This window comes from Balaenoptera ricei, chromosome 6, assembly GCF_028023285.1.
Source record: "Balaenoptera ricei isolate mBalRic1 chromosome 6, mBalRic1.hap2, whole genome shotgun sequence".
Lineage (NCBI taxonomy): Eukaryota > Metazoa > Chordata > Mammalia > Artiodactyla > Balaenopteridae > Balaenoptera > Balaenoptera ricei.
Window position 1 is genome coordinate 2,566,898 of NC_082644.1, and position 13,042 is coordinate 2,579,939.

At 49.3% G+C, this 13,042-nt stretch overlaps 1 protein-coding gene and 1 long non-coding RNA gene across 5 annotated transcripts in view; one reads left to right on the forward strand and one right to left on the reverse strand.

Moving 5' to 3' along the window:
- The window catches only part of SH3RF1 (SH3 domain containing ring finger 1), a 162,782-nt gene that overhangs the window by 43,929 nt on the left and 105,811 nt on the right, over positions 1–13,042 (reverse strand). For all 4 annotated transcript variants that reach the window (XM_059926727.1, XM_059926726.1, XM_059926729.1 and 1 more), the window contains exons 3-4: positions 10,651–10,926; positions 9,723–9,818 (exon numbers count right to left, since the gene is read on the reverse strand). In XM_059926727.1, the coding sequence (XP_059782710.1) occupies positions 9,723–9,818; positions 10,651–10,926 (372 nt within the window). The remainder of the gene's footprint in view (positions 1–9,722; positions 9,819–10,650; positions 10,927–13,042) is intronic.
- Positions 3,441–11,322, forward strand: LOC132368144 (uncharacterized). Its single transcript, XR_009503924.1, has 3 exons — positions 3,441–3,794; positions 5,896–6,303; positions 9,164–11,322. It is a non-coding gene; the product is annotated as an uncharacterized LOC132368144 (long non-coding RNA).

Genomic DNA, 13,042 nt, shown 5'->3' on the forward strand with positions numbered 1-13,042 from the left:
CTTCCCTCCCTCTCTCCCTCGCCCTCTCCTCTCTTTCCCTCTCTTCTCGCCTCTCTCTCCTCTCCCCCCCTCTCTTCTCTCCCTCTCTCTCCCTCCTTCCCTCCCTCTCTCCCTCGCCCTCTCCTCTCTTTCCCTCTCTTCTCGCCTCTCTCTCCTCTCCCCCCCTCTTCTCTCCCTCTCTCTCCCTCCTTCCCTCCCTCTCTCCCTCGCCCTCTCTCCTCTCTTTCCCTCTCTTCTCTCCTCTCCTCTCTCTTCCTCTCTCTTTCTCTCTCCCCCTCTCTCTCCTTCTCTCTCTCCCCCCTCCTCTCTCTCTCTCCCCCTCACTCTCTCACCCTCTCTCTCCCCTCTCTCTCTTTCCCTCTCTCCCCCTCTCCTTCTCTCTCTCTCTCTGCAGCTGCTGCCAGTGTCAGCTGATTCTTTTTTAAAGGAAAGCTAGACATTTAAGCCTATGTAAAATCTCCTGATTTTCCACCTGAACAACTAATTAAAACAAAAGCACCCTGCAAGCCAAGCGTGGAAGTCCTGCAGGCCATGCCAGCTGGGGGCTCTGACGGGGCAGGAAGCGTTAAGAACATGCAGGGCCAGGAGGGGGCGACGGCGCCCAGGACCGCCGGCGAGGAGACCAGGGAGGCGGGGCCGGGTGGGGCGGGGCGGGGCCGGCCGGGGGCGGGGCGGGGCCAGGGGCTCTTGCAGGGAAAGGAAGAAGCAGCATCATGGCAGGGGTCACCGTCGCCGGGAGGGTAAAGCACGACAGCAGCTAGCCGGCAGCCAGGAGGGCGATGACCGCAGGGACTGAGCGAGTGACCCTGGGGATTCTGGCAGGAGAGGAGGAGGGAGGTGGCACCGTCACTGAGGGGGGTGCAGACAGCGTACAGCCCGAGGACGGCGAGAGGCTGACCCTCCTCCAACAGGAAGGGGAGCCCGGGCGAGCGAACACTGGAAATGGAAACCAGGAAAGGTGCGCGGACGCAGCCCTGTCTGGGAGAGCAGGTGCGGAGGGACAGCCCTGACCCCAGGACGACAGAGACGCCAACAGCGACCACGCAGGGAGGGCGGGGGGAGCTGGACCCCGAAGGTCAAGGCTGAAGGGCAGGCCCTCCATTACCTCGGCAGCGACAGGTCAATCGCGGTGCCCAGGAGAGAGCCCAGTGGGTGACTTAAAACCTGGGCCAGCTCACTTCCCTGTGCTCCTGGATCTGACAAGACACCAGGTTTGGGGTGTGTTTCTCTCTCACCAAACACACACAGTAAACAAGAAACATCTGGTAACCCGAAGGATACGTTCAACGACACATTCCATCTTCAAGGACCTCGTGAGTAGATGCAGGAAGAAATATACACACATCCATCTCAGGAGGTTAAGAATATGGAACTGCCATTAAATTCTAAGCAAGCATTTGTTCATGTGACAGGACACACGGACAGAAATCCCATGTTGATATGTAATCAGTTAATAGACCGGTGAACGATATTTCGCCTCCCTCCCCTGGAACCCAAAGTGTTGGGGGTAGCGGGTAGGAAACAGAGAGACCGCCAGGAAGGAATCGGCACAGAACAGGACACGCGGCGACCCCGCACAGGGGTTTGGGACCTTCCTCCCCCTTCCCGCCTGCAGAGATGCTTGCTCGCACACCCGTGAGGCCTGGGGGACAGGCCACTCCACTGTCACCAGGGCAGCTGCTCCACACCACCTCCAGACACTCTTCCTGAAACACGTCTACTTCATCACAGGAAAGCTTCTTCCCGGAGCTTCATCATCAAGATGCCACAGATGCGCAGAACACTCATTCTGCGTCTTCCAGGACACAAGACAACCCTTGCTTAATTAAACTGCACCTACTTCACTGCTTTTTTTTTAGAGGGGCGGGGCTGCGTTGGGTCTCCGTTGCTGCATGTGGGCTTTCTCTAGTTGCAGCGAGTTGCAACGGGGGGGGGGGGGCTACTCTTCATTGTGGTGCGCGGGCTTCTCATTGCGGTGGCTTCTCTCTGTTGTGGAGCACAGGCTCCAGACGCGCAGGCTCAGCAGTTGTGACTCATGGGCTTAGTTGCTCCGCGGCATGTGGGATCTTCCCGGACCAGGGATCGAACCCATGTCCCCTGCATTGGCGGGCAGATTCTCAACCACTGCGCCACCAGGGAAGTCCCTACTTCACTTCTTGAAAAGCCTTAGTTACTACCAAATTTAGGGTGTATAAAGCAATGTGATAAAAATTTCAAATAATAAAATTTAAGACCTTAAAATATTGTGGTTTTAATGAATGTGTGATTTTTTTCTTAAAAAAGGCAACCTCAGTTCTTTGAAATTGTTGAATAGTTCATCATTTCTGAAAATTAACCTTCTGGGTGTTCAAACCTGAAACGTTGTCACTAGTCTTGATGAAAAATCAAAATGAACTAAACACTTCTTAAGCGAAGCTTGGTAATAACAGTGATTCTGGACCAACCTTAGGAAGACTAGCCATCATCATCACATGTCCTCGGAGGCAACTGCAGGGCAGGGGTCTAGGGCAGACACAGGCTGTCTGAGAAAGACCACAATTCACCTCTCAATTACTGGCTGGGTGTCCCTAAACAAGACACTTGTTTAAAAAATGGAAAAATAATTAACTAAATTACAGATTAGCTCCTAAAATGTTTATTATGCAGTCACAAAAACTGATGGTTAGTAGCACTATAATAGTGTAGAGAAAGGCAAAATCATATGTGTGGTCTCATTAAATAAAGCACAGGGCAAAAGAATGGAAGGATATTTACCAAAATTATATGTGATGGGCCTAAGGGTTCTTTCTTTCCTTTCCAACTCTTCTGGAATGTGATTATACCGTAGAAATAAAATCATTAAAAATGTTTTTTTATCTACAATGTGGCTCCCAGGAAAACACTGAATCCTATACACACAAAACTGTACTCCTGGCACGTGCCAGGCTGTAAGAATGGACAAGCTGCGTACCAGGGAAGTTTGACACGAGGAGAGGGTTGCTCTTGTTTCTGCAAAGGAGAATCAGGGAAGAATGGCTTCATGAGAAACGATAGTTTTCATCAGGACCCTGAAGAAAGGGTGAGCTTTCCACAGGCACATGGACCAGGAAACATCCCCAATGAGCTGTAAAGGTATGGAAAATTCCCAGGTATGGAATTTTCCAGGAACAATCATCAGACCAACTTAGTGAGGGCCCAGGGGAATACGGCCAAGCTAAAGAATTTGAGGACTCCTGGGGGAAAGTGCTGCGGACATTAGACACCAACTGGTCATTACCCTTGGCCTCTGCTCCAGGCTCCACGGGACGCCTGCAGGTTTATGTTCTATGAAACTACCCAGAGTGCTGGAAACTGCCTGCTCATGAAGCGAGAAGTAGATAAACATTAACCCATCTTTAGAATCTCAGCTCCCGGAATGTTTTCCTGATGGAAAACAAAAGGAAACTCTTAAATTGGAAAGAGGCTGCTGCATAATAGATGGGACGCAAACTGCCCTAAATAAATCCTTACCTAATTTACAGGGCTCCTTTTCTGATTGGGTCTGGCCAGGTTGCCTCGAGCTGTCTGCAGTGAGCAGGGGTTTTTCCTGGAGTCCAGAGACCTGCCTCTGCCCTGAGAAATTCGGAATCTAGAGATCCTCTCCCCTTCTGTCATTGTGGCAAAACGAAATGCAACTATTATTTGCACCAAGCTGACGGCTCTCAGAGGATACGAGGACCCGCAGTGCGGGACAGAGCCCACGGGGCTGAAAGCGCTACTCAAAGCAGGGCTGCTGTAGACTTGGAGGTGAACGAATGTATTACACTGGGCACGGGGTAAGTCTCCCTCACCGGTTCCTCAACAGCAACTCTAGATTTCATTTATAGAGATTAATTTACCTCCCTCACCAGTTGCTCAACAGTATCTCTAGATTTCATTTATAGAAATTAATTTACCTCAAAATGGAGGGAGAAAGTTAGCGCAGCAACCAACTGCCTTCCTGACTTCCCAACAATGTCTCTAAATGTATTTTATAAAAATTACTTCACTTCAGAATTGAAGGGGTATTTGGAAGCCAAGCAATATCGTAATTCTCTTTCCAACTCCCCCCCCCAATTTTCCTACATTTCTCATTTAAAAAGAAAAGATTACAGTGAATTGAACATTTCACTTTTGCATTTAAAAGGAAAAGAATACATCCCAAAATATGAATGACAGAATATCTTTTTACATTGTTCAATCAGCTCTCTCTGATTAAGAGATCAAAGACTATGATTTTGATCCTCGGTTCTCATTACTCTCCAGAGCAGGGGTCCCCAACTGGCTGAATGTTAGGAACCAGGCCGCACAGCAGGAGGTGAGGGGCGGGCCAGCAAGCAAAGCTCCGTCTGTATTTACAGCCGCTCCCCATCGCTCTCATTGCCGCCTGAGCTCCGCCTCCTGTCAGATCAGCGGCATTAGATTCTCACAGGAGCGTGAACCCTACTGTGAACCGCGCATGCGAGGGATCTAGGTCGCGCGCTCCTTATGGGAATCTAATGCCTGATGATCTGAGGTGGAGCTGAGGCGGTGACACTAGTGCTGGGGAGCGGCTGCAAATACAGATTGTCATTAGCAGAGAGGTTTGACTGCACAGAGACCATCATAAATCAGTTACTTGCAGACTCATATCAAAACCCTATCCGTGAGTGGCAAGTGAAAACCAGCTCAGGGCTCCCACTGATTCTTCATTATGGTGAGTTGCATAATTATTTCATCATATTATTACAGTGTAATAATAATGGAAATAAAGTGCACAATACATGTAATGCGCTTGAACCATCCCCAAACAATTCCCACCCCACCGCCAGCCCATGGAAAAACTGTCTTCCACGAAACCAGTCCCTGGTGCCAAAAAGGTTGGGGACCGCTGTTCTAGCACAAAGACTCTAAGAAGTAAAGTGAACAATGATCTTCTTAGCTCCTTCAAGGGGCACCTTGGCAACTTCAAACCCGATACCTAAACCTGCACCTGTAATTCCCTGAGACACAGATGACATCTCCCAAGTCCCCATGTCCACAGAAAAGGAAGCTATCACCCCACTGAAGGCCGCTGGTGCTTCGGGAGACCCACACACGTGACTTTCCACAGTTAAAGCTGATGACACCGTTCTGTTCCCTGGCCATAGAAATATCTCCCAAGATTTGTCTGATTCTGGAAGTTGAAAACAGCACACCTCTTTACACTTTAAATATGCGCAGCTTATTATGTGTCACTGCTAACTCCATAGTTATTTTAAAAGAATGAGTATCCTTAGCAATTAGGCCACCCTACATCTGCTCAAAGTGAGCCAAAGGAAGAGTGTCAAGCAGGTGAAAATTCATCTCAGAACGTATCAGGGAGATAATCCGTAGAGACTCCAGGATCTAATCCACAGAGTATGGCCACCATTATTTTAGTCTGGAAAATTCTAAACTAGGCATAACCAAAGATTCACCCAGCTTCATTAAAAAACAATCTCCCTAAAGTCACCAGAGAGACCTTGTGCTTTGAGGGTGGTGGGGTCCAGATGTATCACTGAGATAAACCGATGAGAAAATACATGGCTGGGTAGCAAATGCTGGGAGTCCTAGCTGAAAAATGTCAAAGTTGGCCACATCTGAAACCAGTTCATTCCTGATGTCGGCCCAAAAGGTCCTTGGGTTGCTCACTCATTCATTCAACCCACGTTTACTGAGGGTCAACCAGGGGCAGGTGACAGGCGGGGACCTCGGGAGAGCGGGTGAACCAGACAGGATGCTGACCCTGGGAGCTCACGTTCCATGCAGGGCGGACACTGGGGGACAGTACCATCCACAGATGAGACAGCTACAGGGGACAAGACGCGGTGGAGTGATTACAATGACAGCGGTGGTGCCGGCCGCAGTGCCCCCTACACACCTCTCACCACTCTGCAGGCAGCACACAGCACCACCGGACGAACTCACCCTGAGGGCTCTACTACTTTACACATGAGGAGACCAGTCCCGCCACCATCACCGGTCCAGCCAGGACTGGAATCCAGGCCGTCTGGGCTCCGAGCCCAAGGTTTTCCAGGATCACAGCACCTGGTGGGTGAGGCAAAGCAGGTGGAAGAGGAAGAGCCTCTTGAGACGAGGTGGTGAGGGCAGGTGTGCCCACAGAGGTGACATCGGGGCAGCGATGTAACCCGAGGACGCAGCCCTTCCTTCTGGCAGTAACTACAGAGCCAGACAGCTGCCTAGCAGGCCACGCCCACCTCACGCCACCCGCACACGAGGAATGCTCACCTTTACACTCCATCTGCGGCAGAGCTGCTAAACGGTTTTTTTTGTTGAAAAAACTGGGTAAGTGATAGTTTACATGAATGACTAAGAATCAAAAATATTGTATGACACATTTAATAAAAATGTATAGCGCATAAGCCTACAATGCACAGCAATGTTTGAAAATCATCCAAAATGCCATATTTAGCACTTACTTCATTCAAACTTTTGGCTTGCTAAGAATTATGTCATCTTTGTCCAAATGACCACGAAATGTGAATGAGTCAGCTCTGAATTAATGAGGGTGTTAAAATCATTCGTTTTGGAGAAGCCTGATATTTTTGAACAAAGAAAATAGCAAGCTACTGATTCCTTTTTACAACCGCACTCACTCCTTGACAAATACACCCTTTTACACATATCCTGACACGGTGTCTCCAAGAGTCCCCTAGGTTTCCCCAGGAAACATCTATCTTCCCTACAGAACAGAACCCACAGCCTCAGGGCTCTGATGGGAGAGTCTCCGGGGAAGCGTGATGGTGATCAAGGCAAGAGACCCCTCATCTTTACAGAGACCCGAGGGGCAGAATTCAAGGACATTCACGTGGCCGTTCTCTCCCTAGTCACCCCCAACCAGACTCTCCTTCTCTGCTCAAACCCTGAAGAATATGGTACTTTAATCAGTGGTCATTTATCGGCAAGTCACCGTTTTCTCACCTCCTGTGATACAGGTGGGGAGCCCGGTGCACAGTCCTGGTGCTGGAGGGGAAGCCGGAAGGGAGGTGGGGAGCAGGGACAGGGAGGGCACAGCACCTCAGCATTGCCTCTCATGCCCTGGGTCCCCCCACTCAGCCCTCTCCTCACCCACCGCTGACACTCAGCTCCCAACTCGACCCCAGAGGTCCTGCTCCAGGCCTGCATCCCATCCCCTAGCCCATCCTACTTAGAGTTTCTGCCACAGGCAAGTTCCGTGGGCATCTCCACGAACCAGCCACCCAGCAGGAGTCGGGGTTCCAGCTTCCGCTGTGACAAGCCCAGACGCCACTCTGCAGACTCAGTTCTGAACTCACTTCCTCACAAGACGTGGAACTGAGATTCTCTTATATGACCACTGCTTTCCTCTGGGTCACGGTCCGATCTGAGCTCCAAACCACGGTGCACAGGACACAGCAGGGCCAGGCCCTCGGAGACACATCATCACACACAAGCTTCTCACACCTCGGGGGGTAAGAGTCTGGGGGAGAAGCACCGTGAAAAAAGCAAAAGCACCTAACACTGGTGGAAACCTAAATGTATATCTACAAGGTATAAGAAAATAACTTACAAGTGGATTTCTGTAACACAGTCTGTTTTTACAGTGAGGTATGGTCTGGACCCTAAAGGGCTTTACAGAGCAAGAGAAAGACATTATTCAGGAAAAAGCCCCAGTTTTTGATTCCCATGGTTAGCTGCCTTCACTCCACGTAAGGCTGCCCTGTAAGACAGTTTATGCTTTACCTGAATGGCTGAATTTCGGTAGGTTGCTACTGAAATCTGCCACCCCTTCTTCCCCTAAAGGCTGAACCCCCATGCTAATCCCCAGGTGCCAGAAACTTCCATCCGATGGCCTGACATCAAAGGGAAGCTCACGGTCTCCAGGGGAGAGATGATTTGTTCACCTCGTCTCAACTGGCAAAACTGTGGTTCAAATGAGGAAAATACTCTTGTGAAAGAAAAGAGGCAGGAGAATGAAAGTACTTTCCACTTGGGCAGAAGTTTATCTTTCCAACCGAAGTCAGAGTAAATAATCCTCATGACTCAAGTGACTCTCGGTGACTCTGGGTTTGCCGTGGGTGGATCTTTTATGCCTATCATGCAATTCTACACCTGCCCAGTAACAGAAGCACAGCAATCCTCTTCCACACCTCACACGCCAAGTGCTAGCACGTAGTATTGCTAATACCCAGCAAGTGAAGACAGGCTCTCACGACTAAGCTTGCAGTACCCACGCTCCTCACTGTAACGATTCAGATGCTTGGGAATGCGTGTAACTTTCCGTGACCGCAGTTAGAATATGTAAATAATGTGCAGGAAGGGTTACCTGAGCGCTAAGCATTTTTTTTTTTCTACTGTTTACTTTCAAAGGAGGAAAAAATATTTTAATAAACAGGAACACCTGAAGGATACGGATAAACTTCAAGGCTTTTACATGGTCTGAATTACCTTTCCACGGATACACGGTAGTCCAGGGGAGTTCTAGGAAAATGCTGGCCATCTCACGGTCTGTGGGGAGACTGAACGCTGGCTACTATGACACAATTTGTCATTTTTGTCCTCAGAACCACGCCACAATAAATGCCTCAGATGAAAAGACGGGAACACCAGTGGTGTGGGTTTTCTTTTTTACATCTGAAGATGCATGCTTTGATATCTTAAACAAGAGAATTACTTTCAGTTTCCCGACCTGTGCTGTCTCTTTCTTTCTGGCCTGTGCACATGCTGTTCGTGCTGCATGTGTGTCCTTTCTGCCATAACAATGCACCTTTTCCATGCACATCTACCCAGGACACAGACATCACCAAGAAATCGCTTCTTCCCAGAAGCCTTCTGTGACCTCAGCTAACCTCGTACGGTTGTTTGGGCTGGTCTTTCGTTCTTTGAAAATGCCTTCAATTTTGTTTTTGGCATGAAAGTCTTATGGCTAAAGGACATGAAAGTTTATGACATATGATGTAATAAGGCTGAATGTAAATTGTAACTTCCTAGTTCATTCTTAATTTGTGTTATTCTTTAAAATAATACATGTTACTTCATACATATTCCTAAAAAGACTTCGCTGAAGACTTCGCTGAATCGGGTTGGCCATACCTTTCCGAGTAAAGCTGGTTAAAGGGGGCAGCGTGGCTGGTTATTGCTGGGATGGGGTGGAGGCGGTTCATTGCTTATTTCACGTTTTCTGCAGGCTACCGTGCAGATCACCGTCCCAGTTCTGAGACGTGGGGCACACGGAAGAAACGTGTAAACAGACAGAAACACGCATCTCCCACCTCAGTCGGGACCTTCACCAGCCTCTGACCACACAGCTGCCAACAGAAAAGAACGGCTGCAGGCGGCACAGGGTCCGGCAGGGAGCCCAGGGTCCCACTCAACAGACACACCGATGCTCTTAGCAGGGGACAAAGTACAGAGTTCAAACGTTTCACAGTCTCCTGGTGATCAGGAATTGTTGGGCAGGGTAGAAGAATTCCATCCCAGGATTGAGAACAGGTGCATTCCTGGGGCTTTGTGCTATGAGGGCTTTTTTTTTTTTTAATCGATTAGGTTTTCATCTTTCTTTTTTTTCCCCTAGTTTTATTGAGACATAATGGACATGTAACACTGTATCAGTTTAAGGCGTGCAACAACCATGCGATGCAGGTATATACTGAGAAGTGGTCCTGAGGATTTCTGAATACTCACACTGAAGACTGATTTGCAAAGCAGAATACTAACACAACTGACGTCTCTACAGACTGACTTACCTCAACATACGAGATGGGAAATATTCCTATCTTGTCTGCCAGCATGCCTTCGGCCCAGTTCTCGTCCACTCTGCGGATCACAGTCAGAACGTCATCCTGAAGAAACAACGAACGTTACTCCACCCGATCCCAGGAAGCTCGCCGCCTAATTTCCTTTTCAATATGGGACTCAAGTCGCAAGAGTGCATGAATAAAAGTTCCATGACGTGTCTTCAGGATGTGAACGGAAGAAGCTGATGAACTGAATGGTAATTACCAGTGAGCCTGGCATCCCCTTCAGACCAGACAGCTGTAAACTACCAGCCCCTCCACCGAGGGGCTGACGGCTGATTTTGTTTAGACCCACAAACTGCGACCTCAAATCCCACCCAGACCCCCTGAAGCCCTGGTCCAGACGAATTTTCAGGCTCTTCTCACTTCTTCTCTGGTAATACACCAAATGCCCGTTGAAGCGTACGCCCTCCTGTTTCTCTTTACCAAAACCTACAGCATTCTGCTCAAAATCCCAAAGCGTTTTATCAATTCAGTAGATACAGTCTTGTGTGCTTTGCAGCAAAGACATTTTCATATAAAATAAGGAAGTAATGATGTTTCACTTTGTTATCCATAATTCAGGGAATGAAAATCCCCGAGTGGCGCACATCCCCCCCCCCCGAAACGTAGCTTTGAATTACATTTAGGCCCTAAATACGAAAATGATACCACACAGCACATCAACCAAAATTATCTTTCACAGAGAACAGTCTGTGCACAAAATTACTGTCTTTGTGACTCTGAGAAGCCTGCCTCCAGATATTTTTAGAAGCACAGTGAGATCGTTCACACGAAACCAGCACATGTTTTTGCACAAGGAGACAGAAGCCATAGTCTACGCAGCCAGGTACAGAGAAGGGCCGACAAATAGAAGGCGGTGTTGTTCTCACTTTACCTTTGCAAACGGAAGGCAATCTTTGTCGGCTTCCTTGTCTTTAACTTCGAAGTCATAAAGTGCTTTGCACTGAGGCGGGGGCTGAGGTAACGGTTTGATAATCTGCACGAAGTTGGTGGGGAAAAAGCCATGGATCCCGTTGACCTCCCCATGGTACCAATTTTCATCCACTTGTCGCCGCAAAATGATGATGTCACCTTTGCTGAATTTAAGGTCCCCGGGCTCTTTGCCTTCGTAGTTGTATAATGCTTTGGCACATGGTAACTGAGGTATTCCCTGAAGGAAAGAGAAGAGTTTTCATGAAAGAACAGTCCCAAAATGTCTGAAAATTCAACTGTATTATCATCGTTGTTAAGTCAAGGTCAACTCCACACTTTGCCCTACAAAGAAAGTCTCACATTAAAGAACTGGATATGGGGCTTCCCTGGTGGCGCAGTGGTTGAGAATCTGCCTGCCAATGCAGGGGACACGGGTTCGAGCCCTGGTCTGGGAGGATCCCACATGCCGCGGAGCGGCTGGGCCCGTGAGCCACAACTACTGAGCCTGCGCGTCTGGAACCTGTGCTCCGCAACAAGAGAGGCCGCGATAGTGAGAGGCCCGCGCACCGCGATGAAGAGTGGCCCCCGCTCGCCGCAACTGGAGAAAGCCCTTGCACAGAAACGAAGACCCAACACAGCCAAAAATAAATAAATAAATTAATTAATTAATTAAAAAAAAAACTGTATATGTACGTGTCACCAAGAGAAAACAAAACAAACAGTAGACCATCCCCGGCCCCTGAGATGGCATTCTGTTCCTAAGGCTAATTTAGTGGGGCTTTTGCCTTATTTGGGGTTTTTAGTACATGGAAGTACTGCTGTGTCTGGCTTCCTGGTGTAAAACTCAAAAACTCATAAAAAACTTAATTTCCGCTATTAACTACTTTACTCAACAGGATAAATGATAAGCACCAAAAAAAAAAAAAAAAAAGAGGAGGAAAAACTTAGAAGAACAATTCATTAATTTACTGCTCTTAAGCTTGACAGATAAGAATCAGAGTTTGGCTTTTGGGGAAAACTTTTCCAACGGCTTTCACTGTGGGCAGTAGCTCTTTCTCCTTCGCGGACTCAAGGATGAGCTGGGGCCGGCTCTGTGCTGGGGTCTGGAATGGCGTGAGTAGGTCAGTCACCGCTGCCAGCCGCTCAGAGTTTATAACCCGTGATCGTACAGACATAGCCTTTACAACCTACATACGATCACTCCCCTTTGCTCTCTCCTGCCTAGAGACCACTGTCAGGCTGAGATGCTAACAGACATGGTTTTGGATGTGACCACACTGCCTTATGGTTTTAAATGACAGCTTTAACATGTGCGTGTGCCCCCAGGCAATCTAATCTCCAAATAGACTGGACAGATACTCCCTCTCCGGTGGCACTGGAGGTGCCCTTCTTGAGCATTACGTGTCACTTTAAGACGACCTCTGGCCTCTCCGGGTCACTGCTGCCTACCCCTGATTCAGAGGATAAACGGCACGTCAAACAACCAAAGTAATTCACTGAAGGAGATTCCTGAGCTCCTGCTTTTTACGTACTTACTCATTTATTCATCACCCGGAAGACATTTATCAAGCTTTCCCTTTTTCCCAGGTGGTGTGCGAGTGCTGAGGATTGAAAGAGGGACAGGCACAGCCGTTCCCCTTAAGGGACAAGGCTCTAGAAGTCGTGAGGCCACAGGGCAGGGACTGAGTGACCCGGGGACGCAGGGACCGAGCTGTGACAGCAGCAGAGGGCAGAGGTCTTGGGGTGGAGTGGGTGGGAAAAGGAAACACTTCCCGGAGGAAGGGACACACGAGCTACATCTTCAAGGAGACAAGAGGAGCCAGCAGGAAAGCGGGAAAAGAAGAAAGAGAAAAGCAGGGGCGCTGGGGGCAGCACCCGCAAAGGCGAGGAGCACATGGGGCAGAGGGACCGGCGTGACAGAGAACGCAATGCTCAGGAGGGGGCGGGAGTGTGAGTGCACACAGGTGGGCAGGCAGCTCACAGGAGCCCCGAGTGCCAGGCTGGAGCGTCTCAACTGCCGTGTCCTTCAGACAGCGCCGGGCGGGAAGAACCCCGCCAGGCAGGCGAGTCCGGCCGGGGTGGGGGGGAGAAAATGGGCAGGGGGCGGGCAGGCAGGGGGACGGCGACGGGTTTTTTTGGGTTTTTTTAAAGCTTTTTTAAAGTCTCCTCCTGCCCCCGCCCCCTCCAAAAAAGTGGTTCAAACCCTGATGGCAACAGAACTTCCTAACATAGTTTTGCAAAATTAGTTTAGCTTCGAGTCAGAGATTCAGCGTCTGGCCTAACTTTTCTTGGTGAGGTATTCTTGCTTGGCGTCAGAGGAAGAGCCGGCTGCTGCTGTCGACCGCGGCGGGCGG